This window comes from Danio rerio, chromosome 7 (assembly GCF_052040795.2).
Source record: "Danio rerio strain M-AB ecotype USA chromosome 7, GRCz13ab, whole genome shotgun sequence".
Taxonomy (NCBI): Eukaryota; Metazoa; Chordata; class Actinopteri; order Cypriniformes; family Danionidae; genus Danio; species Danio rerio.
In genome coordinates, this window is record NC_141027.1 from 73,092,544 (window position 1) to 73,120,379 (window position 27,836).

The 27,836-nt window shown below is 35.7% G+C and overlaps 2 protein-coding genes across 12 annotated transcripts in view; one reads left to right on the forward strand and one right to left on the reverse strand.

Moving 5' to 3' along the window:
• Nucleotides 1-116: 116 nt before the first annotated feature.
• lyve1a (lymphatic vessel endothelial hyaluronic receptor 1a) lies at nt 117-11,261 on the forward strand. The gene is made up of 6 exons (NM_001309475.1): nt 117-241; nt 2,888-3,050; nt 3,128-3,267; nt 5,564-5,788; nt 7,649-7,727; nt 10,735-11,261. The coding sequence occupies exons 1-6, from the start codon at nt 139-141 to the stop codon at nt 11,009-11,011; spliced, it is 987 nt and encodes a 328-aa protein (NP_001296404.1). The 5' UTR covers nt 117-138; the 3' UTR covers nt 11,012-11,261.
• Nucleotides 11,262-13,679: 2,418 nt separating this feature from the next.
• The window catches only part of ampd3a (adenosine monophosphate deaminase 3a), a 32,852-nt gene continuing 18,695 nt past the window's right edge, over nt 13,680-27,836 (reverse strand). For 3 of the 11 annotated variants that reach the window (XM_087262219.1, XM_087262223.1, XM_087262221.1), the window contains 8 exons: nt 27,333-27,496; nt 27,119-27,245; nt 22,832-22,995; nt 21,621-21,741; nt 19,028-19,201; nt 17,452-17,562; nt 17,220-17,372; nt 13,680-14,624 (listed from right to left, as the gene is read on the reverse strand). In XM_087262219.1, the coding sequence (XP_087118345.1) occupies nt 14,619-14,624; nt 17,220-17,372; nt 17,452-17,562; nt 19,028-19,201; nt 21,621-21,741; nt 22,832-22,995; nt 27,119-27,245; nt 27,333-27,496 (1,020 nt within the window). In that variant the 3' untranslated portion in view covers nt 13,680-14,618. Of the gene's footprint in view, nt 14,625-16,034; nt 17,373-17,451; nt 17,563-19,027; nt 19,202-21,620; nt 21,742-22,113; nt 22,996-24,372; nt 25,555-26,832; nt 27,246-27,332; nt 27,827-27,836 lie in introns of those variants that run through there. The other 8 variants (XM_087262218.1, XM_087262222.1, XM_087262220.1 and 5 more) reach the window with 4 other exon arrangements.

The window sequence follows — 27,836 nt, forward strand, 5'->3', positions numbered from 1 at the left end:
CCTTTTGGTCATGACACTTTGTACGGGTCATTTATGCAATAACCGCCCCTCTACGCAATGGGACGACCCCCTGGGGAGTTTAGCCTCCCTATAACCTCTCCGTTTGACACTCGGAGGAACACTTGACTCAGAAACACCATGACACGAGTCTGCATGGGGATGATGATGATGATGATTAAGATGGTGCTTTTCAGTGGCCTGTTCATGTCTGGTCTGGCGTTTGACATGCAGCTTGTAAAAGGTAAGATCTGCCTCGAGCATTTATTTATCGACTGTGTCTTTTATTAGATTTATAGATGGAGTGTTTTGATTATATGCAATGATTTTAGTAATGTGACTTATAAATGTTGATTATATATGCACCCTGGACCACAAAATCACTCATGGGGTCTTTTTTTAATAATAAGCTTTCCATTATAAGTTGTTAGGACATGGAAATACTTGACTACTGAAAAATCTGCAATGTGAGGGTTAAAAAAACTAATTATATAGAAAATGATTCACAATTAGTCTAAACCAAACGCTTAGCAATGCACATTACTTATCTAAAATTATGATCTTTACTTAATATTATTGTGATTTTTGGCATAAATTTTGGCAATTTTATTCATACTATGTATTTTTGTATATGTAAAATGTTAAAACGTAGCCAATTTTTAGTTTTCAATACAATCGGTTTCCAACATTCTTCCAAATATCTCCTTTTTGTTAATAAATAACAATATTTTTGGATTTTGTTTGCAGTATTTTCCCCTTACTATGAATATTAATGACTTCATAAACGTCAACATTCTTCAAAATATCTTCCTTTGAACACTGCACCCTAAATAAACCAATATCCCTTCCCCACTATGAATATTAATGTTTACCAGTTTCCAACATTCTTCAAAATATCTTCCTTTGTGTTTTGGGTGAACTATGCCCTTAATGTACTACTATTGAAAAATCTGCAATGTGAGGGTTAAAAAAACTAATTATATAGAAAATGATTTTAATTAGTCTTAACCAAGTGCTTAGCAATGCACATTACTAATCTAAAATTATGATCTTTACTTAATGATCTTTACTTAAATAAAATCTATATATTTTTATTCATACTATGTATTTTTGTTTATGTAAAATGTTAAACGTAGCCAATTTTTAATTGTCATTACTATCGGTTTCCAACATTCTTCCAAATATCTCCTTTTGGTTAATAAATAACAATATTTTTGGATTTTGTTTGCAGTATTTTCCCCTTACTATGAATATTAATGACTTCATAAACGTCAACATTCTTCAAAATATCTTCCTTTGTGTTTTAAATGAGCTGTCCCTTTAATTTTTGTTACACAAAATCACAATTTTTCTTGTATGTTTTTCTCTGAGGAACGCTGCACCCAACGTAAGCCATAAATTTCCATAGTATCCCTTCCCCACTATGAATATAAATGGTTACCAGTTTCCAACATTCTTCAAAATATCTTCTTTTCTATTTTGGGTGAACTAAGGCTTTCATTTTTGTTTCACTAAATAGCAATATTTTGTCTGTTTTCTTCTGATGAGCACTACACCCTAAACAAGCCATTGACTTCTAGTATTTTCCCCCTTTTATGAATATAAATGGTTACCAGCTTCCAACATTCCTCAAAATATCTTCTTTTCTATTATGGGTGAACTATGGCTTTAATTTTTGTTACATAACATCACAATTTTTTGTCTGTTTTCTTCTGATGAGCACTGCACCCTAAGTAAGCCATTAATTTCCAAAGTATCCCCTCCCCACTATGACTATGAATGGTTACCGGTTTTCAACATTCCTTAAGATATCTTCTTTTCTATTTTGGGTGAACTATGGCTTCAATTTATGCTACGCAAAATAACAATAGTTTTGTCTGTTTTCTTCTGATGAACACTGCACCCTAAATAAACCAATGATTTCCTAGTATCCCTTCCACATATGAAAAGTAATGGTTACCAGTTTCAAACATTCTTCAAAATATCTTCCTTTGTGTTTTAGGTGAACTATGCCCTTAATTTTAAATGACAAAAAAAACAAAAAATTATTTTGCCTGTTACTTCTGATGAGCACTGCAACAGTGCATCCTAAACAACCAGTGAATAGTGCATCCTAAACAAGCCATGGACGTCCATTTGTCCCTATTATGACTATAAATGGTTACCGGCTTTCAACATTTTTCAAAATATCTTTTTATTTTTTTTAATTTTTTTTTTAAGTATTCATCAGAAGAAAAAAATGAAAAAAAATACCTTCAATACATTTTTTTGCATTTCTTCTTTTTCTGATGAACTCTGCACCCTAAACAGGCCATTGATTTCCATAGTATCCCTCCTATTTTAATATAAATGGTCATCACTTCCAAACATTCTTTAAAATACCTTCTTTTCAGTTTTATTACACAAAATTAATTTGCTACACAACATAACAAAATATATTTTTTTGGCATTTTTTTAAATCTGATGAATGGCCTACTTATTTCCCCACACTATAACACATAAATGCATAAACTGCATCAATTTCATCATTCTTCAAAACATCTTCTTTCGTGTTTTGAGTGAACAACCCCGCCTTTCATTTTTTTACACAAAATAATTATATTTTTGTGTTTTTTCGTTGCACCCTAAACCATTTCCCCCCTAGTCTGAATATAAATGGTTACCAGTTTCCAACATTCTTCAAAACATCTTCTTTTTGTTACACAAAATAACAATATTTATGATTTTCTTTTCTTGAATAGTCTACATTAAATGACTCATTGACTTCCATGGTATTTCCCCCTACAATAAATAAATAAATCACTACATAAATTTCAACATTCTTCAAAATATCTTCTTGTGTGTGTTTTTGGAATAACTATAGTTTAGTCTGCTTTCTTCTGATGAACAGTGCACCCTAAACAAGCCATCTCCGGGGTATCAGAAGCTTCCATTGGGAATCAATATGCTTTAAACGCATCATCAGCCAGAGATCTTTGTGAGCATCTCGGATTGACGATTGCAAACAAAGCACAGCTAGCAGAGGCTCAGAAACACGGCCTGGAGACGTGCAGGTAAAACACTGCTCAATTCTGAAAAGTCTGATCTGTTTAATGCGAGGATTTTTCATATTCCTCTTTTCAAATGATAGGTTCGGGTGGATCGATGAGCAGATCGCTGTTGTTCCTCGAGTCAAGGTTAACCCCAACTGCGGCAATGGCAAGACTGGGGTTGTGGTGTGGCGTGCAGATCCCAGCAAACAATTTGATGTCTTTTGCTTCAATGTAACCGGTAAACAATTTTAGTTCATTATGAATCATTTTAGAGACTGTCACATACACTGTAAAAAAATGTAATGACAAAAAGTCTAGAGAACAAACATTTTTATGCTGCTTTAATTGTTTTAAGTTAATCAGGTTTCAACTAAATTAAGTTATACAGTGTCTAACTTAATATTTTAGTCAGTTTGATTGATGTAAATTCAGATGACAAAAAACAAAAGTTTATTTTTATTCAACTAAAAAATCAGCAGATATGTATCTCATGAATAAATGTAATCATATTTTGCATAAAACACACCCTTATCATCTCCATATAAGGGCATTCCTGCACCGTCCAGTGATGGTTTTCATGTAAACACAGCAGATTTGATTTAATTATTAGTGTTTATATGGGTTTTTCCAATATAATCTTGCATCATTTACATTTTACGTTTACATTTAGACATTTAGCAGTCATTTTATTCATTCATTCATTCATTTCCATCTTTTGCTTGTTCATTAATTTCGTTTGCCCGTTTATTCAATTTGTTCGTTCATTCATTCCTTCGTTTGTTTATTCATTTCGTTCTTTTCGTTTATTTGTTCTTTGATTCATTCTATCGTTAGTTTGTTTATTCATTCGTTCATTCAATCCTTTCATTTGATCAATCATTCGTTCATACATTTCATTCGTTCATTCATTCGTTTCATTCTTTCATTTGTTCGTTCGTTCATTCATTCCGTTCATTTCTTCATTATTTCATTCGTTAGTTTGTTTATTTATTAATTTGTTCATTCAATTCGTTCATTCAATCATTTAGTTAATTTGTTCATTTTGTTCGTTTATTCATTCATTTCGTTCTCTCATTGGTTTGGTCATTAATTTCGTTCGTTCATTTATTCGTACTTTCATTCGTTCGTTAGTTTATTTATTCGTTCATTCATTCATTCTGTTCATTTCTTCATTCATTCATTTTCTTGTCATCATAGCGGAATGAAACGCCAACGTATCCAGAGGATGTCGTAACCCATGTCTCTGGGAAACATCCACGCACACTCATTCACACACACACAATACAGACAATTTAGCACACCCAATTCACCTGTACCTTATGTCTGAATTCATTCATTTATTAATTCGTTCATTCATTAATTCATTTCGTGAATTAATTCATTTTCAACGAGCACCCAGAGGAAACCCACCAAACGCACTCGAGGCTCGAACCAGCGACCTTCTTGCTGTGAGGCGACAGCACTACCTACTGCGCCACTGCGTCGCCATGTCTTTATTCATTATTTCGTTCATTCATTTTGTTCGTCTATTCATTCATTTTTTTCATCCATTCACACCTGGCAACCCTGACTGGCCTCGGTGTTGCCCGTGTCACTTGGTTGCTTGGGTGGGTGTGACCAGACCTTTTTAATTCTCCAAGTATAAGCAATTATTTAGCTAATATTTAAAAAATATAAGAATATTTTTATTCATTAATTTATTTTCTTTTCGGCCTAGTCCCTTTATGAATCCCTTTATTATTACAAAATAATGTAAACTTGACTCACTACTTCCACTTTAATTATCCCATTGCAAACAATATGTGATTTAAAATTACTTTTTTTTTTTTTTTTTTTTTTTACAAAATCTAACATGATTGCACAGCAAATCCTTATAAATAATGATAAATATAAGTATTGAATATAAATAATAAAGTAATAAATGACAAATTAAAGTAATAAATTCAAGCCTAATAAATATATCTATATAGAATCTGACCTGTGGCAATATATGCAAATTACATGCAGTATACAGTATATGAGATACATGTTTTAGCATATCATAAATTTCCTACATCTATGGATTTCACATATCGTAATATATCATAATGTTTTCACATATCATATTTCACATATAATAAACAAATATATGAGATATATATTTCAAAATATTGCCCTTTACATATATTTTTTCAACCACTGGAGTTACAAATATGTACATGTATGTTGAAATATGTATTTAAAGCTATAATTGTGTATACAGTATATGTTCGTTCATATATGGGCTCTTTCTGATACACATTTCTTTCTACGTAAGTGTGTGTGTTATTTGGCACCAAATCAGTACAAAGTGTTAGTGTGCCAAGGAAATCGGAAACTGTGGATGTGACATCATCACAGATTGGTTTCCTATGAGGGTCATGGATGTGGTAAAGCGGAAGAAAGTCAGAGAGATGAATTGGCAAACGCCTCATCAAGTTGAACATAATGTGCGTCTCATTGCCTGTTATGTAACAAGCCTGATTTATTTTTTATCTTTTTTTTTTTTTTTGTAGATTTTGAGACACAGGCTTCCATAAAGGTGCACCAAATGACAACCGGAAAGCCGATGACGACACGTTCATCTGTGGCTCCTACTGCTGGAGTTCATCTGAGGGGAAGCCCATTATCTAAACTCCCTTCCCATTGGTCCAGTGTTCCTCGTTCAGCGTCTGCAGGTCCCTCTGTGGTCCACAGGGCTGATGCCAAACATCTTGCCCTGAGCAGTGGCTCCACTGAAGGTACATCATAGGGCTCTGTCATACATCTCTCTTTTTTGCTACTTTCCTAGCACAGATATCATTTTCACGTCCTGCGGCACATTGTTTAAATAAATAGCAAATTTCATTTGTTCGTTCATTTATTTTATTCATTCATTTTGTTTGTTCGTTTGTTCATTCGATCGTTCATTCATTATTTTGTTTGTCCATTTTGTTCTTTCATTCATTCATTCATTCATTCATTCATTCATTCATTCATTCATTCATTCCTCCATTCATTCATTCATTCATTCATTCGTTCATACATTTCCTTTGTTTGTTCATTGGTTAATTCATTTTGTTTGCCCATTCATTCCATTTGTTCATTCGTTCATTCATTCCTTTGTTTGTTTATTCATTTCGTTCTTTCATTCATTCATTCATTCATTCATTCATTAGTTTGTTTATTCATTTGTTCATTCAATTCTTTCATTCAATCATTCATTTGTTCATTCCGTTCACTCTTTTATTTGTTCATTCATTTCATTCATTCATTTATTCATTTCGTTCTTTTAATTCGTTCGCACATTAATTTGTTAATTCATTCTGTTCATTTCTTCATTAATTTATTTGTTAGTGTTATTAATTAATTCATTCAATTCTTTCATTCATTCATTTATTAATTTCGTTCATTTATTCGTTCAGTCGTTTGTTCTTTCAATCCTTTTATTCGATCATTCATTTGTTCATTTGTTTGTTTGCTCATTCATTTCATTCGTTCATTCATTTATTCCTTCGTTCATTTATTTCTTTATTCATTTATTAATTAGTTCATTCATTTAGGTTGTTTATTCATTTATTCATTTTGTTCATTTATTTCGTTTATTCATTTTGTTCATCTATTCATTCATTTTGTTCATTCATTTTGTTTGTCCATTCATTCATTTTGTTCGTTCGTTCATTCATTCATTCGTTGGTTTTTTATTTGTTCGGTCATTCATTCATTCATTCATTCATTCATTCATTCATTCATTCATTCACCACACCTTGTTTAAAGCACCACCTCAGGTTTGGCATACATACATGGACATATGGTGAACGATGGACAGGAAGAGGACAGAGGGAAATAAATAAATATATAAATTAATTAATAAATATATTTTTCTAAAACATGATTACTGACATATTAGATAGGATATATGTGGTATGTGTTGGGTATATGGCATTATAATCATTACTGCAATTACCTTAATTATAATTGATATCACTGTTGTCGCTGTTTTTTTCCACTTCCAAAGTCCAAAGTCTGGCATGTAAATAGTTAATTAACCATGGGAATAGATGACAATCTGATCTGTTTTTTTTTTTTTGCCCAAAACATACCGATAACTCATTTAGAGAATAAGGATAACCACTTTTAGATCATGAGCTGAGTGCTACAATGGTTTTTCCCCTTCTTAAAATAGCAAAATTGGATTTAGATAGGACTATGCACTTTATGCCATGTTCTTAGATGGTTTAAATTAAACCTTTAATAGGACTGTTCACCCAAAACTGAAAAATTCTTCACTTCTCCCAAACCTGTTTGAGTTTTATTCTTCTATCGCACTCACAAGAAGGTATTTTGACTAATGCTAAAAAGCTGTCATCCATTGACTTCCATAGTATTTGTTTTTCTTACTATGGAAGTCAATGGTCACAGGTTTTCAGCATTATTCAAACTACTTTCTTTTGTGTTTAACGGAAGAATAAAGAACTCATAAAGGTTTGGAACCACTTAAGGGTGAGTAAACAGTGAGTAAATGTTTATTTTTGGGTGATATACCCCTTTAACATGAAGCATTATTTAGTTTAAGCTAAATACACACTTGTGTTTACTGTGTTTCTCTTTCTGGTTTGCAGCTGTTCCTGCCGCTTTACTGATCACCGTCACCTTTGCAGTCATGATTGCTGTGTTTCTGGCACTTTATTATGTCAGAACGTAAGTTATTTTTTGGTGATTTAATACAGTACACAAAACCTTTAATCAAAGTTATCCTAAAAAAGAACAGATTTTCTTAAAGCGAAGTTTATTTATAAACTGATTTCAAAAGGATCACATGCTTATGATTGCTTGCAGCCGGTCCTTAATTATTCAATTTATGATTCACCAATCAGACGATTCCTAAGCCACTCTAAATACCCTGTTTCATATAAGAGCCATCTTCATTTTGAAGAATCCCCCCCTCCACCCCCTCCTTTCCTAGATGGGTGGCACGGTGGCCCAGTGGTTAGCGTTGTTGCCTCACAGCAAGAACATCACTGGTTCTAGTCCTTACCAAGCCAGCTGCCGTTTCTATGTGGAGTTTACACGTTCTCCTGTGCTCACATGGGTTTCCCCTGGGTTCCCCGGTTTACTCCCACCATCTAAAAACAAGCAACTTAAGTTAATTGACTAATCCAAATCAGCACCATAGATTTATTAGCTCCCCTGATTTATTAGCCACCCCTGTTTATTTTTCCCCAATTCCTGTTTAATGGAGAGAAGATTTTTTCATCACATTTCTAAACATAATAGTTTTAATAACTCATCTCTAATAACTGATTTATTTTATCTTTGCCATGATGACAGTAAATAATATTTTACTAGATATTTTTCAAGACACTTCTATACAGCTTAAAGTGACATTTAAAGGCTTAACTAGGCTCATTAGGTTAACTAGGCAAGTTAGGGTAATTAGGCAAGTTATTAAAATTAAATAAAATTAGCTTAAAAGGGCTAATAATTTTGACCTTAAAATGGCTTTAAAAAAATGTAAAACTGCTTTTATTCCAGTCGAAATAAAACAAATTAGACTTTCTCCAGAAGAAAAAATATTATCAGACATACTGTGAAAATTTCCTCTCTCTGTTAAACATCATTTGGGAAATATTTAAGAAAAAATTTAAAAGGGGGGCTAATAATTCTGACTTTAACTGTATAAGTAGTTGGTGAACATTGTTAGTTCAATATATATATATATATATATATATATATATATATATATATATATATATATACAAATTTAATAAGCCAATATAATATAATTCACTAAAGTAATCGGTAAGACTTTATTCCAACCCGGGCTCATTGTGGAAACGTAGCCCCGCGGACGTTTCTGTGGACCGCGATTTACGTCCCGGGAGGTACGTATTCGAGCGTTTTTTTGTTTTCGCGGATCCGTGAGAGGCCGCTGTGCGCGCTTTTTCGCGTCTCGGGCGCGCGCCTCTCGGGAGAGCGCGGCGTTCACGCCCGCGCCGTTCTCGCGCGAATAGCCGCCGGATCGAGAAAAAAAAAAAAAAAAAAGCAAAAGCCCTCATCTTCGATTTCGACCGCGTTCTCGCCCTCATTTTCCGGATTCCGTTTTTTTGTCTTACCTGATTTCCGGAACCCGATCCCGGTCGTCGTCCACCGCAGCCGACTCCAGCTCGTCCTCCTCCTCCTCCAGGGCCTCCGCTGATGCAACGCTGTGAGCTAGGCGGACAAACTGATTGCGTCGGGAAAGCCCTCCACTCGGAGGCGAGCCGTCGGCCGGCAAGCGCGAAGAGGAGGGGCGGAGCGGCGCCACACCGCCCGCAGCGTTCGCTCGAAAAAAACCAAACGCGGCCTTTACGTACCTCCTGCCACATAAATCGCGGTCTCCAGAAACGTCCGCGGGGCTACATTTCCACAATGATCTTGGGTTGCTTTATTCAGGGTGTCTGTGGGGTCTTAAAAAGTATTAAAGTAACATAAATCAGTTATGAGAAAATTAAGGCCCGTAAAAGGTATTAAAAAGTCTTAATCACATTTTTACGAGGTCTGAAATTGTGTTCAAGCGTTGTCCAAAGTGTCTGACTCCAAAAAAAACATAAATATATTTACTTTCCTTTTAATATTAACGGCGTGTTCGATCCACGCAATTGGTTTGGGCCGGGCGCGTCTGGCCAAGCTCCTTCATCTGCATGATGACTTGTAATTTGCGACAAACACGGGTAGGTGATGTGTCGCTTTCCACATGTAGTGAAACCATAGAGCGAAACAGACAGCAAAATGGGAAAACTTAAGTTTGCAAACTCCTGGTTGGAGAATTATGAGTTTAAACAGTGGCTGAATTACAAGTTTCAACAGTGGTTGAACTAGGTATTGCACTCCTGGATCAAAACAAACCCAAGCGCAGGTTGCCAAATTGAGAACCAACAGAAGCAAATGATTTAAACCGCGTTCAGAATAAAAGCAATGGCACCCAAAAGAAAAATATTCTCCATATTACAGTTTTTTTATTATTATTATTATTGTTTTGCCACAAGTTTCAGAACCCTGATGTCAATTTTTAAAACTCCAGACACAAAACTCTAAACACTCATTACTTTCAACACAGGCTCTCTAGTGTTCAAAACTCTGCATGCTGTGTTTATTTCCTTAAGGAAGCTTGTCGCTTAAAACAACCGCGTAATTTATTCTTTCAAGCTTTGTTTCTGAGTTCTGTTGCATGGTTGTGCTCCATTAATTTATTTAACTACAAATGTTTATTAACAACTGTTTATGAAGTTAAAGGTTTGATACTGATTAGAACTTGAAGTGGCGACGAGGGCTTAGAATATTCTGAGAAGGTCTTTAAAAAGTCTTAAGAAGTATTGAAACTACCTTTAGGATTCCTGCATATACCCTGTTATGTTGATGGTCCCTATTGCACATTTAATTGACTAAAAGTTGCAACTAAAAGCCAATTGCTTCTCATTTGAGACTGTCTGCTTAATATCTGCTGATACAGCTCCTTAAACAAATTTAACAAGAAACTTTGCAAGTACATGTCAACTTACCCTAACCCTAACCTTACAGTCCTACCTATAATCTAATGAGAATTAGTTGGCATGTAGATCCAATGTAACTTTAATTCAACAAAATGCATAAAGAGAACATCAAAATAGAAGGATACCAAAAAAATTATTAAATAAAATAATAATCAAATATTATATTTTATTTTCAGGAAAAGACCCTGCAAGGCCCAGTGTGATGTAGAGCAGCAGAAGGAGTACATCGAGACTGAGGTTTGGGAACACCATACTAAAGAAGACCTGCAGAAAACACAAGAGGAACAGGTGGAGGACAAAAACCAGGAGGAGCAGATGGAGGAAAAGAACCAGGAAGAGCTGGATGAGAATCACCAGGAGGAGCAGATGGAGGAGAGACGCCAAGAAGAGCACATGAAGAAAAACCAGGAGGAGCAGGTGGAGGAAAACGACAGTAGCTCTGCAGAACAATGATATCCCTGCCTGTGTGTGTGTGTGTGTGTGTGTGTGTGTGTGTGTGTGTGTGTGTGTGTGTGTGTGTATGTGTGTGTGTGTGTGTGTGTTTATCAGGCTTCATTGAGTGCGTCTCTTACAGAGGTGTAGTTATGTAATGTACAGTAGGTAATGACACAAATGTGTTTATTTATATAGGGAAGCTTGCTGAACTGTGCTGTTTTTGAAAACTATTTTTCTTCATTAAATAATTTCTGAACTTTGCTTAAAATGTTGGAAATTTAACTGAAAAAAAAAATTAAGAAATTTTATACATGTGTACATGCGCACACACACACAAATGCATACATATGTATGACTGGAACTGCCCATATGCATTGAACAATCTTATTGCACACCTTCCAGCCAATCAAAATGAAGAATTGCATATACTGTAAATATGTTTGTATAAAGCTTTTCCCCAAATGCTTTCAACAGGCATTTTTTCAACAAATTTTAAAATAAAATAGTTTTAATAAGTAATTTCTTATTTTTAATTTCTTAATTTCGGTGAAGTTTTTTCCCTCTCTGCTGTCGCCTCTAGCTTGCATGGTTTGGGATTGGTAGAGCTACGCATCGATGAATTTGCTCTTCTGTGTTTGGACTCTCAGTATTGATTTTAGACCACACTGAACTGAGCTAAACTGAACTGAACTTAAACACTAAAAACTGAACTACTCTGTTCCAATTACTATGACCATTTATGTTAGGCTGCTTTGACACAATCTACATTGTAAAAGCGCTATACAAATAAAGCTGAATTGAATTGAATTATAATAATTTATTTGGTCCCGCTTTATATTAGGTGTCCTTAACTAATATGTACTTACACAGAAATTCATAATTAGTTACAATGTATTAATTGTGTAAATACATGTATTTACTGTGTACTTATGCTTGATTAAATACCTGTATGTAATGACATCTGTAATTAACTTCTGTAATTACATTTGTAAATACACTGTTGACCATCCCTTACACCTCAACACACCCTTAAACCTACCCACACCTGTCCATAACCCTACCCCTATCCCAACTCACGAGCACCACAAGTGTTCTCAAATACATTATGAACACAGTAAGTACATTGTATTTATTTTTTGATGCGAGTACATAGTAGTTAAGGACACAATATAAAGTGGGACCATTTATTTTGCCATGATGACAGCACAAAATATTTGACTTATTTTGCAAGATACTAATATCCAGTTTAAAGTTAAATTTAAAGGCCTTAACATATTATTGGAAATACTGTGAAAATTTTGTGTGTGTGCAAAAAAAACATAACATAACAGGTAATATGACATGGGATTTTATTTACTAAATATAGTATTTATTTACTATAACAATTCTTGGTAAAACTTTATAATAACTACACACTATAAATCATTTATTAAGCATTAGCAAATATTGAATTCATTATCTGTTAAGCGTTAACTCTACATTAATAAACGTTAGTAAGCAGTTTATAACTGCAGCTATAAATGCTCTATTCTTGACTTACAAACATATTTAAAATGTGCTTAATAATTGTATTTTCATACTTCGTTAATGATTTATTTTCAATAATAAATTAAATATTGCATTGTTTACAAACTAGTTGTATTTAAGAGTAGTTGAGGGTTTTTAGCAGGGGTCACCAATCTCGGTCCTGGAGGGCCGGTGTCCCTGCAGGGTTTAGCTCCAGCTTGCCTCAACACACCTGGCTGGATGTTTTAAGTATACCTAGTAAGACCTTGATTATCTTGTTCAGGTGTGTTTGATTAGGGTTGGAGCTAAAATCTGCAGGACACCGGCCCTCCAGGAACAAGTTTGGTGACCATTGGTTTTTAGTATCATTCAGAATGAGTTAGTAAATGATTAATAAACTATTGAAATCAACGTTTATATGTCTTACTATTCAGGCATATATGGTCACTATGTATGTTAATAAATGCTTTATTTACTTCACTTCATCTAGTTTTGTGACCTAATCTAAAGTGAGGAATATTTATGCTTTATAAACCCCTTATAAATGACAAATAAAGGCTCAGTTAAATTCCAAACAGGAAAAATGACATTATTCATTCCTATTCATTTAAAGATACACAAATGAAACTGTTCTTCAAATGAAAAATACATTTTTAAACCTTATCTAAAAAAAAATCACTGTAGAGTTTAAACATTGCATCTTATTATATTGTTAAATTATTATATTGTTGTTGTTGTTTTATCCAGTTTTTATGTCGTATTTTGACAGTCCAGTTATTTGGCATTGTTTAAACTTTACAGTAAGTTTACTTTTCAGAAAAGATTGCAAAGATTATTGTTTTTTGATACCGAGCCTTCAATAGTCATTTATAAGGGGTTTATAAAGCATAAATAGTCCTCACTTTAGATTAGAAAAACTGCATGAAGTTGAATCAATAAAGCATTTATTAACATATAACTATTAACTATTAGTATATGCCTGAATAATAAGATATATAAATGTTTACATTTACATTTAGTCATTTAGCAGACGCTTTTATCCAAAGCGACTTACAAATGAGGACAAGGAAGCAATTTACACAACTATAAGAGCAACAATGAATAAGTGCTGAAGGCAAATTTCAGGTCTGTAAAGTCTGAGAAGGAAAGTATTAGTAATTTTTTTATTTTTTTATTTTTTGGGTACAGTTAGTGGTATATCCAGAGAGGCAATTGCAGATTAGGAAGTGAAGTGGAGGCTAAATAGTTGAGTTTTTAGTTGTTTCTTGAAAACAGCGAGTGACTCTGCCGTTCTGATGCAGTTAGGGAGTTCATTCCACCAACTGGGTAGATTGAGCGTGAGCGTTTGCGAAAGTGATTTCTCCACTCTGAAATGTTGATTTCAATAGTTTATTAATCATTCGGAATGATCCTAAAAACCCTCAACTACTCTTAAATACAACTGGTTTGAAATAATGCGATACTTAATTTAATAATGAAAAATAAATCATTAACAAATTAGGAAAATACAATTATTAAACACATTATATAGGTGCTTATAAGTCAAAAATACAGCATTTGTAGCTGCATTTATAAACTGCTTACTAACGTTTATTAATGTAGAGTTAATGCTTAACAGATAATGAATTCACTAGATGCTAATGCTAAGTAAATTATTCATCGTGTGTAGTTTTTAAAAAGTGTTACCCAATTCTCAACACTTTCTCATTTATAAAACTCTTTTCTACACATGAATCAAAAAGAATCACATTTTTAGCAATCAGTATTTGTAAAATTTGTATCTGGCTAACTTATTCAAGGAATACATACACTGGCTTCGGAAAACACACTGATAAAAAAAAATACACATATCACACATTAAAAATAATAGTTTAAAAGCAATATTCTTCCATGTTACAAGCCTTACATATGCACATTTTCATACATATATTTTGTTTGTTATGTTTGTTAGTTACACTTTTAGAAATAAAGGTAGAAGGCTGTCACTGCCTCCTGAAAATAACTGCTTAAACCAGACTAAGCTGATTGGCTGGTATTAGTTGGTTGCCTGGCCTGGTTTTAGATGGGTTTGAGCCATTTCCAGGCTGGTTCCAGCCATTTCCAGCCTGGTCTTAGCTAGTCAGACCTATAAAAAACAAGAATCGTCTTCAAGGCATTGTTAATTTCTGCGAAAAAAAAAATTTCAGAGTGACCTTGTGAGGTCTTGCATCCTATTACGAACAGCAGGTGTTGGGGATGGCACATTAAATACACTCCTTAAACAAATATTTTGAGTGGATGCCCCTTTGGCGACATCTAAGGATAATAAGATCTAAATCATTATGTTTACTTTTGTGCCTGAAGCCATTCAGTTACGTAATAAATGTAGTTAATCGATGGATTATTATTTATTATTATTCAAATGATCATTGTTATTGAATTATTTTTTTTTTTTTTGTTTGTGTACTTGATGTTAAGTGTGTGTGTTTAGTGTGTTAAGTGTGTCATTCTTATTATATTTGAAGCACCACCATGTCAGAATGAATTGCCCCAAGGGGATTACTAAAGCTTTAAACTTAAACTCAGAACTTAAACTTAAACTCAGAACTCAGACTAATACACAACGTAACGTAAGACGCACAACTAACGCAGCACTCTGCGCTGGACTTAAGACCTGCTTTTAGCTGGTCAATTGTGCAGTTTATTTTTAGTTCCTCAAAACAGCAACTCACCAACAATGCACCTTAACAAACCTTCTTTAAAGACCAGAACACACATGAGCCCACAAAGCCGCACCAATGGATTTACTATTTAAACAATGTGATGCAAAACGGGAACATTAGAGTTGAACTGATCTGAAAATAGCAACAAATGGCGACCAATAAGGTCTTGTGCACTATTGTGCTGGTTGTAGCTATATAGCGCCCTTAGACCGGGAGATGACCAGCTAAAACCAGCCTAGCCAGGCTTGGAACCCAGCCAAAACCAACTATGTCCAGCTTAAATCGGGCTGGTCACGCTGGTTTCAGCTGGACATTTCCCAGCCTAACCAGTTAAACCCTTCTAAAACCAGGCTGGTCGACCAGCTTAAATAAGCCTAGTTGGCTGGTGTTAGCTGGTTGACCAGACTAGACATAGCTGGGGGGTTTTTTCAACAGGGTGGGGCGGTACCTACTCAAAAGGTGCACTTTTGAACTTGACAGCTGCACATTAGTACCTTTAGGCAGGGTGCGAATTACAGGGAGGTTTGGGGGATTGACCCCCCTAATTAACGCTTGATCACTCCTGAAGGACATCAAAACAAAATGTATGGGGCATCAGCCTTTCAATAGTAAGGAATAGCTTTCTCTGATCTTTGGTCTTTATATGAAACATTAATAATTAAAAATGTATAATACAGTATACATCTGACCACCCTCTATAATGGTTCATACCATTGTAAATGCAAAATCGCCCCATTCAGTGCTAAGAAAATGATTATGTATGATTGAAAAGTCTGAAACTGGCATTTCTAGATCCCCGGTAGACATCTTCCAGTAAGTATTTACAAAACACATTTCTTTTAAAATAGGTGTTTATATCTGCATGTAGCCTTAAAAAAAGACATAATTTGTATAGTTTGATCAACAATGACCAATAAAAGAGTCACTAAATATCCATCAAAACACTGAAAACGTGTACATTTTATTAATAAATGAGATGTATTTCAAATACATTCATAAATTTGATTGACTGAAGCATTTATTAACAAACTACTACCGAAAAAAGTTGACACCCCCGATCGTCAGAATTATTCAAACACTGCCTTTAGGAAACACTTTTGTAACTTTAAAGTACTGAGGTAGCGTTAGGGGTTTGTTATTTATTTTTATTTTTTTAGGTAGGCCTATTAAAAGGACCTGTTAGGAACAAAAGAGTAACTTTTGAAAAGTGACCGATTCTAGCTTTATTTCTAAGAGTGTACTTCGTATGTTTATCTCTCGCAATGATGGAATGTTCCAGACGTTTCTCTCTTATAAAAGCATCTTCTCTGTGTTTTGATGTTATAGTTGAGAATCTCCACAGGGGGGAGATATTTCCCGCCTAATCTAATGTCAAAAACCTTCTGAAACGCCCATTTCAAATCACTGCATACAAACAGCGATGTTGATAGCAAACAGCTTAAACATTTCATAAACCATACTAGTTTTTGTTTATGCTACTGATGCTAATCTTTTAGGTTTTTAATACTAATATTAGACGGGTTTTGTTCATTTGATATCATTCATGATAATGACTTGTTTTATAACTAGTACTTTTTTATTAATTTTTACTAGCATTTGTTATTAACGCTACTGTGGCCATTCAGCAGGGGTGCCGCTATGGGCTGTATATAGTGTAATTTATTATATATTATTAATATTTAATAAATTATATGTTATTATTAAATGGCTTTTTTAATACTTTAAAAAAATATTTCCCTAATGATGATTAACAACATTTGTCAAGACATTTTTAAACTATAGTTCTGTATAGATATTAAAATAACTTATTTCCAATAACTAAATTATTTTGTCTGCGCCATTAGGGGGAATTATACATCTGAGAAGCAGGGAAAGACTAGATACAGTAAATAAACAACATTGCATTTGGGTCCCTAGTGCTTCCATTCCTACAGTATATAAAAATACCAATCATGCATATATGGGCACAAAGAGCTTAGTAGAGACAATACTATGAACAACTACAATAACCCAACCACCTCTGACTTGACAGCATCCACGAGGAAGCTGAGTTCGTTACACAGGGTCTCGTGTCTGTAGGCCATGCGGATCTGGGCCACGTTTGTCCGCCGGATGTCATTCCCTTCAGGTCCATCTTTCAGGTAACTGACCCCAAGGAAGTGCTTTTTCTCCTGAACAAAATGCCAAAGATGCTTTAGTGTCTTCAGTGTTGGGTGAATATGAACATGATGGTATGAATTGAAGCACTACCTCATGGGAAAGGCCGCTCTGCAAGACGCTGTTTCTAGCGATTTCACAGACGTCACACGTGCTTAACTTCCAGAGCTGTGCTGCAATGGCGTACTCCTCCATTAAAGCCTCCTGTATAGGACATAGGCATGGGCTGGTTTAAGATCCTGACGGTATGGTAATAAAAAATACTGTTTCACGGTATAGTGATTACTGCTCTAACATATATCCTTTTTAAATGTCTGGTTACTCTGTACTCTGACCTGTCCACCAATTTACCTTTACATGCATACACACACACACACACGCACACACACGCACATACCAGTACCTGACTATATTGTTGTTTTTGTTTTGTTTTTGTTTTGTTGCTTTGTATTTGTTATTAGTTGATTTTTTCTTGTATTTGTATTATCTTTGCATATTCTAATAAAATAAAAAAAAAAAAAAAAAAAAAAAATATATATATATATATATATATATATATATAAATGTCTGGGTAAAAAAAAAAAAACTTTTTCCCCTTTGAACACAAAATATTTTATTTTAAGAAACATTTAAAGTATTTTGTAACAGTAATCATATCTGTCCCTACCAACCCTCCCGGTTTTCCCAGGATTTTCCCGTATTTTACAGTTCTATCCCAATGTCATCCTGTAAAGGTATTTTCCTGTATTTCTTCTGTATTTTTTTATCTTTCTGTGAAGAGATTCTCCCTATATGCAACCCATACTGCTGAACCGCCGCCTCTTGCTCTTAAATGTGAATCTAGTCTGTGCTTTCATTTTATTTATGCATGAAAACACTTTGAAATAATACATGACTATCAGCTGATGCGCTCCATAGTGATAAATAGACGCTGTTTCCCAAGTGGAAAAAAAAAAGTTAAAAAGTTTCCCGCTTTTTAAAAATTGCAAAAATTTGCCAAATCAAAGTTAAAAATTGCTAAATGTGTTGCTAGGTGCTTTTTAAAAAAATAAATAAAATTGCTAAGTTGGCAACACTGGTGGTCACTGGGTTTTGGGTGCGTGTTTGAACATATACACATTATCATAATAATAACAATGATAATTCATGCATTCATTAATTTTCTTTTCGGCTTAGTCCTTTTATTAATCTGGGATTGCCACAGCGGAATTAACCGCCATTATTATTATTATTATTATAATTATAATTATTATTATTATGCTAATAATGGCTATTTTTCTTTTTGTTTGGGGGAGTATTCCATATTTTCACATCCCAAAGTTGACAGGTATGAGTAAACATGTCAGGCTAAATAACTGAAATAAATCATTGACTTCTGCTCTCTTCGTTAGTTTCAAAAACACTGATTTCTTTACAACTTAAAAAGGCATCCTTGGCTATTTTTCTTTTCTGTGGACACAAAGTAAGCCACTGCACTGGTTCAGGTCTAGAGCATGCTAGGATGTTTGTGCATAAGTTGTTTGTTTTTCAGATGTTTCCTGACCAGTGGTTTTTAATCTGCATGGTCCTGGATAAATACAATAGTCTTTGACAAGACGTTAAAAAAGTTCATATACCAAAGAAATCAGTATAACAGAAAATGTTTGCATGTTTGTACAGTTAGTCTGACCTTAGTGTAATGAAACTGCATGGGGTCATCAGTAGAGAGCGAGACACACAGGCCTTTATGCAGGAACTCTCGCAGTGGGTTCTTGGAGTATTCCAGAAACAGACTGTTGTTACTCAGAGGAGACATGGCAATGGGCACTTGGGCAAGATAATACAGATACTGCAGCACAGGACTCTGCAAAACAGATAACCGCACATACAGTATGCATAATGTTTGAGAACTTCCACCTGTCAATCAACAAGATCAAATTCAGGCTTGGAACTACTAGTCTCCATTTGCATATTTTGGTACAGTGAGAGAGGCTTGATTAATGAACACATTAAAGGGTTAGTTCTAGGGCTACACGATTCTGGCAAAAATGTGAATCACGCTTTTTTTTTTTTTTTGCTTAAGATCAAGATCACAATTTTCTCATGATTCTGTAAACGTAAAATAAAGGTTAATGTCACACAACCGAGATCGCTGGTTCTCACACGAACTTCAGGACTACACTTCCGCATTTCCCAGGACTACATTTTCATACATGCACTGCTCCCAGACACCCATGCTCACACATCTAGCTTGATTGCACTCACCAGCTGCACCTTGTCAGAGACTGATATCACATCACTTATAAGCCACTCATGAACCCATCCAGTTTGCCGAGTCTTGTTTGCATTTTGTGACATTACAACGCGTCTCCCTGTCTTGTTTCTCCGTATTTGACCTTAGCCTAGTTTTCCTTGTTCTCCTGTTTAGCCGCCTGCCTTTTGACCTGTTGCCTGTTAATACGATTACGATTTTGGATTTGCCTGCATATACCTGTTCACACCTGATTTGACCATTGCTTGCCTGACAAATAATAAACCTTGCATACTGGATCCTACCTCCAGTTGTTTCTGTCACTCCACCCCCGTCGTTACAGTTAATATAAGTAGCCTATAATTATTGTTAATTCTCAAACATGGTAAAACAATAATAATAATATTAGGATTATGTGTAAGTCTACTGTTGCTTAAAATGCTACATTTTGTTTAGTCATTAGGGTGGACTTGAACAGACTTTCAATATGTCCTGTTTGTTAATTCACAGTAAAATGAGGACATCAGAATACAACTATTCATAATTATAAAGTTGATTTATTATGTTTAAAACATGTGCTTGTCATCTGTCATTGACAACATCATCAGACCATTTGTTTTCACTGGTAAAATAGAATTTTGTCATTATCAGATTCCTTCTTGCATTATATTCATCATTATATATAGGTTAGTGTTGTTATACTGACACAATAGACATTTATTTTCATGCACAACACTATGTATTACCTATGAAAGAAAAAACATATCAAATGCTTGTCGTAATCATAACTCTAAAATGCGATATGATCATTTAAAGGATGCGCACACAGGTTTCACGTTCATATCCGAGTGTAGCTCATGGCTGAAAAACACACATACATGCAAATCAAACCTCATGCACGGCTCAAATGAACGCTCTGTGCAACAAACTGAACGTTATTTACAACTTCATTACCTGTTAATCAAAGCCTATGCAGGTTGTGTTTACTAAAGTAGGCGTCATGCGTGCACGCGCACGTTCTCAGTAGTAAACAAACAGCTCGCGGTCAGTTCACGTGTGATTTCGCGGCCACGGATACATCATTACATGAAGACAGTAATAAACCATATAAATACAGTGTGGGGCGAAGCAGTGCCGCAGTAGGTAGTGCTGTTGGCGTTTCTGTGTGGAGTTTGCATGTTCTCCCTGCCTCTTGCTCAGGTTTCCCCTGTAGTCCAAAGACATGTGGTACAAGTGAATTGGGTAGGCTAAATTGTCCGTAGTGTATGAGTGTGTGTGTGGATGTTTCCCAGAGATGGGTTGCGGCTGGAAGGGCATGCGCTGCGTAAAAACTTGCTGGATAAGTTGGCGGTTCATTTCGCTGTGGCGACCTTGGATTAATAAAGGGACTAATCTGACAAGAAAATGAATGAATGAATGAATCAATTAATACAGTATGTGACACTTTTTAACGCCATTTGAAGGTGTCAATGTTGCTGTGACGACTTGGCGACTGCCTTGCATCTCCCCTGACCTTGAAAATATAATTGGCTCAATCAAAGATAAGCTGAATTAAAATCGTGTGTAGGGTCGAATCGAGATCATGATCTTTTTTTCGATTAATCGTGCAGTCCTAGTTGGTTCACCCAAATTCATTTGTTATTAATTACTCAACCTCATGCCGTTCCAATCCTGAGACCTTCATTCACCTTTGGAACAAAGATGAATATCTCAAATATATTCTCTGGACTTTGAATATCTTGGGACCATTGCTGGCTATAAAGGATGAAAGAACTCCTGGATTTCATCTAAAATTGCTTAATTTCTGTTCTGACAATTAACGATTAAGGTCTAAAGGGTTTGAAGCCACATGACGTGAGTAATTAATGAATGGATTTCATTGTTGGATTCTATGACCCTTTAAGACTTTATCAATAACACTTTTGAATTGATTTTCAGAATTTTGGATTCAAATTTGAATTACAATTGTACTTTTTTTCTTTTTAAATTTAGCTATTTTTGAAATGCCATTGATAACTATGACTGGATTAACCTTTTTCAGGTTTAAGCCGTGAGAGATGTTGTCTGCGGTGAGGAAAGCTGAAACCAGGTGTGTGATGGAACCGGCTTCTCCACAGTGCGGACGAAACTGAAAGGTACTAAGACCGCGTTCCCTGTGAAAACACACACACACACACACACACACACACACGTATAAGCCAAAAGTAAACAATCAATGGAAGATTATAGTCCACCTGCTGTTGAGATATGAGCCCCACTATTTTTACATAAGATGTGTACATTTTTAGTGTTGTTACCAACATACTGTTACACATTTGAACTCACACAAACTATTCAGTGGGTTGTTTCATGTGTGTAGTTACACCAGTATTACACAAGTAAATACTATGAACCGGTGTGTACATACACTGTAGTTACATACGACTTACACATCTAGTTACCATGTAAGTTTACAGATATAAGTGACAATATAAAGTCTTATTTGTTTTATTTTGGCTAGAATAAAAAACCTTTTTAAAAAAAAAAACTATTTTAAGGTCAATATTATTAGCCCCTTAGGCAATTTTTTTTTTTTTGATTGGCTACAGAACAAACCACTGTTATACAATAATTTACCTAATTTACCCAGTTAAGTCTGTCACTTTAAGCTGAATACTAGTATCTTGAAAAGTATCCAGTCAAATATTATTGGCTGTCATCATGACAAAGATAAAAGAAATGAGTTATTAGAAATGAGTTATTAAAACTATTATGTTTGGAAATGTGTTAAAAAAATATTTGTTCCGTTGAACAAAAAACAGGGAAACAGTGTATAAAGGGGGCTCATAATAATTCAGGAGGGCTAATAATTCTTTATAGGCCACAGGATATGACCTCACTGACCCAATCCACAGTCCATCCTTCATAAAGTGGAAAGATGATGTCAGTTTGTTGTACTGACAGTATTTCACAAGCTTTGACAGTATCCCAGCTGTAACCCAATATGTGTGTATTACTGATACAGCGGTATTTATAGATGTCCCAGTGCATGGTGAAACAGTCGCACATGCAACTGGAAACCTCTTCTTCCCGAATGCCTTCCAGTACTTATTTAAGGTTTATCAAAGCCCGAGGGTATAGCAGAAGATATTTATGGCAAGTAAGTGATCTCTGTTTACTTCCCTCTTAAGTGTACATATTGTGTTCCCTATTGTTATGGGATATGGTGGGATTTGGAAGCGATATATTGGAGCACATACATACTTTCTGAGGTTGTTGAGCACCATGATGTTGGCGTACATGTGGAAGAGGTAGTAGCTGTATGGCGGGTTGTCGTCAGTTGTCCACTGCTCAGGTTTAGGGCTCTTATAAGAGAACATGTGATCGCTGTGTTTGGATTCGTCGTCCACACTATCAAAGCCAGTCACCTGAGAAAATATGGGGCATCTAATGAGTATAGTGCGGTTTACTTAATAAATTGCAACCTATGATTTTGAATAGATCTCTAACATTGCAGACTGTAAATGAAAAGAGGTTTTTAAAGTAACTTCACTTTTTTTTTTTTTTTTAAAAAAAGGTATTTTTACATAATAATAATCAAAGAACTGTCGTACCATGGCTGCAGCAGGCACAATGATATTTAAACCAGGCTCATTCTGGAAACGTAGCCCCGTGGACATTTCTGGAGATCGCGAAATACGTCCTGGGAGGTACGTATTTGTGCAGTTTTTGTTTTTGTGCCCGCACTGTTCTTGCTCTTGTTCTTGTTCGAGCTACCGTATGTCCGACTGACCGACTGGCTGAATGACTGAAGGATTGACTCCTCCTCCTTCTTCCCTAAACCCAAGCGACGATTTATGAAAGCCATGTGGAAAAAGAAAAGCCCTTGTCCGTTTTTGACCGCGTTTTCAGATTTCACCGCATTCTCACCCCGTTACGAACTCGTTCGCTTTATTTTTTGGATTCTGTTTTTTGTCTTATCTGATTTCTGGAACCGCTCTTCTCGTCTTGAACACCCGGCTCCTCCTCCTCCGGGCCTCCACTCCGCTGTCATATCACGATAATAACCAAATGCGGTCATACGTACCTCCGGCCACGTAAATCGCAGTCTCTAGAAATGTCCGCGGGGCTACGTTTTCAGAATGAGCTTGGGTTGATGATATTATGCATCACTTTTAACTAGTTATCTCGCTGGGGACTACGTTCAGGTGCTGCGTAATATCATTGCGTCTGCTGCAGCCATGGTTTGGCAGCAAAGTTCCTTGATTATTATGCCAGAATGAGACGATAGTTCCTAGAAATATCAGGCTAGAAAAATACCTCTTCTCATTTTCTGTTGGTCTTAGTACACAATGTAACTACCAACCCAGGCTACTGGACGTTTTCTGGAGACCGCAAAATACGCTCCAGGAGGTATGTATTTTTGCAGTTTGTGTTTTTGCGTGAATCCACGAGAGGCCGCTGTGTGTGCTTTTTCATTTCTCAAATTTCTCTCACGAGTGCCGTTCGAGCCTGCGCTGTTCTCGCGTAAACCCACCAGAGGCCGCTTTCGACCAGCTGAATGACTGAATGATTGACTGGGCAATGGGGCTATCGACGGACCCACCCTCCTCCTTCCCTGAACCCATCTAATTTTACCGATTGACCCACCCACTTACTAACTCCCTCTAAACCAAACCAATGGTTAAGAAAATCTGTCCATATTAAAAGAAAAGCCCTCATCTGATTTTTATCACGTTTTCGGATTTTACCACTTTCTCACCCTGTTGTTCACTTGTTCGTTTTATTTTTTGGATTCTGTTTTTGTCTTACCTGATTTCTGGAACCGCTCTTCCCTGTATTCGAACCTGGTTATCGTCAACTCCTTCCCTGCGTCTTAAGTCCGCCGACGTATACGACGAGCTAACCAGACAAACTGGTTGCAGTGGGAAAGCCCTCCACACGGAGTTAAGCGGTCAGCCAGTAAGCGCCAAAAGGAACAGCGTCATACCACCCTGTAGCGTTCGCTTAAAAAAATGAAATGCAGCCATATTGTACGTAACTCCGGCTACGTAATTCGCAGTCTCCAGAAACGTCCACAGGACTACATTTTCAGAATGAGCCTGGGTTGGTAACTACAGAAATCATGTGAGATGCTAACGCTCTAATCTGATTCAATAATTTATGCTAAGCTAAGCTAAAAGTGCTATCGCTAGACCCAGATATTGGCTGAATGGATTAAAAAATGGTAAAACTCCAAAAAAAAATAGTGGAAAAGCACATTAAAAGTACATTAGAATGCATCCTGTTTATAATTTTCCTTAAAAAAGTATATACTATTATATATTTTATATTGATGTACAAAGGAATAAAATGCCAAATACCAAAGAAATCTTGTCACACATATTTAAACAAGAAGAATTAAACATTCTTTGAATAACTTGCTTTAACCAAATTGTCTGCAATAATTTAATCATTTAAAATATAATAAAATAGTATAATCACTTATTATTGCATATATTTTTTTCAAAGTATGTTCATTAGTTCAGTCTGTTATCCTGAATGTCAATTGAAAATTATTTTCACCCATTAATTTTGATGTTTTGTTTTCACAAAAGTTATTTGAAACAAGTAGACACTGTACTTGCATTTAATACGCTTTACTTTTATATGAACAACACTTTTGTCAATTGAGTTTGAGCCAGACACCAAAGCGGCTTTGTCCTTGATCAATATACATATTAAACATTCTACATGGACGAAAGTATGTAGACACAAGCCTCCACTGCGAAGATTTGCTCCTATTCAGACACAAGAGCATTAGTGAGGTCAGGCATTGGTCAGAGGTCAGGCACTGTCATTTTAATTAATCCTTAAATATGTTGAGTGGGGTTCAGAACTGGGGGTTTTTGCAGACCAGTCACATTTTTCATCCTGGAGCAAAACGGATCCTCTCTGAACTTTCTGACATGCCAAAAACACACAGTTCCCAACAATGTCAGTGCGTGCTTTTAGCATGAAACGGTTTGTTCAAAATAAAAGTTCTGTACTTGTTTACCCGCCCTAATGAAATTTAAAATCATGTAAAAGTTCTTTAATGTCATTTAATAGATTTCCCTTTATTGAAAGTATTTTTCCCAAATGGAGGAAATATCTGTGAAGAGATTAAGAAATAAATCCAGCAGCTCAATATGAATCAAAAAAACATGTTCGCTTTGTATAATGAGAACATACCATAATTCACATTATTTAGGTTGACTTTATGTTGATGGTCCCTTTAACACATTTGGATTATAAGTTACATTACAACTATTGATTCATTGCCTAGTGCCACCCTTGTAAGTTGACTTGTACTAACAAATTTATTACAGTAAAGAGAATTTCTGTTAACATTCATTCGTTCATTCATTTCTTTTCGGCTTAGTCCCTTTATTAATCGCCACAGCGGAATGAACCGGCAACTTAACCAGCACGTTTTTACGCAGCGGATGCCCTTCCAGCCGCAACCCATCACTGGGAAATCTACACACACTCATTTTCACTCATACACTACGGACAATTTAGCCTACCCAATTAACCTGTACCACATGTCTTTGGACTGTGGGGGAAACCGGAGTAGAGATGCTCCCTCCAGGTTTTAGCTCAAACCCGACCGCTCCCGCTTATATTCAGCATTTGTTGTCCTGCTGCCCTCCCGCCCCATTTTCTACCTGCCACGCCCGTTCCCGCTAACAAATGGGGAGAGAACAAAAGTTCTGTGCTAGACTTTAGACCAGCTTTTACTTGATCAATGGCGCAGTCTTTTTCTCAAAATACTGTAGCAACTCACCAACAATGCGCCTTAACACAGCTTCTTTTTAGACCGGCACATCCATGAGTCCACAAAATGGCGCAAATGAATTTGCTATATATACTACGTGGTGCAAAACATGAAAATTAGGGTTCCGCTGGTCTGAAAATAGCACCAAACGGAGCCAAACACATCTTGCGCCATATTGCACCATATTCTATCAGTGCCGCATGGGATTGGTTCGCAGGGACACTCAGCTTGTTAGTCAGGCTAAAAGTTAAATGTTACTAAATGTTTGTCACCTAGGTTACATATTTTGCTCCACAAGCAGCACATCAACCTGCTTTCTGTTAGCTTATTACAAGTGCATATATTAACGTTATGTGTTCTTGTTTTTAATTAATCTCACATTTTACATGTATAGTCCACAAATGGCAAATAATTCAACTTACACTTTTAAACACCATTAAACGTGAATAGCACTGACGTAAGCTACATTTTTAGGGTATAAGGTGGAATCATTTTCACAGTTACTCACTACTCAAGTACAACAGTTACTTTTACTCTACTTGTACTACATTTTTGGCAAGTAATGTTACTTTTACTGGAGTATGATGAGTTTTTAGTTCTCTTTCCACCAGTAAGTATTAAACACATTAAGTATAGGAGTGTCCACAAACTGTATATCCGACCACGACCAGGTGGTATTGATTACACAAATTTTACATTGTTTACCATACTGTAATTAAAAATGCTGCATCTGTTATAAACCTTAAACTTACATATTTAAGAAACACGTGGAGCTCTTTGTGCTTTTGAGGATTCACTGTGGCCTCGAACAGAGGAAGGAAAACATTTTCGAGCATCTTGGCAAAATTAGGAACCAACTTGCGTGACCTGAAGATGTCACTGTAAAAGAAAAAGGCACAAAAACATAGTCATAACACAATATATCAGTGCTATCTCGAAATATTTTGAATAAATATATCTACTTACTATATTCGGGGCACTTGAATGATCCAGCGCATATTAGGAGAGTACACTTTGTTCTGAATAAACCAATGGGAGAGACTTTCCCACTCCTCAGGGGAACGGCCATATATGGACAGTCGCGGTTCTGCATGTTGATACTTGCTCTCTTCCAGATTATGTGCTACTTCCTGACAGAGACAAAGAGTTAAAGAAGTCTCTTAAAGTCTTGAACCTATAGTTTCAGAGACCTTTACTTGATTTCCAACTGAAACAGAATATTAAGTAGGGGGCGGGGCTTTTTTCAGCATCATTCCCTCATAGCAAACTAACGGTAAGAGGGGAGTGGTTAAGAATACTGTGGCTGAAACTGTCAGACTGACATCAACAGAGAAGCACCGCCACTTCAAACATGGACACAAATGGTCAGATTTTGAAGATTACCAAAACAACCTTTTTTTCAGTGGAATAACTTGCGTTGATTAATTGTTTGCCTAAAGCACAGATGTCAAATCCAGTTCCTGGAGGGCC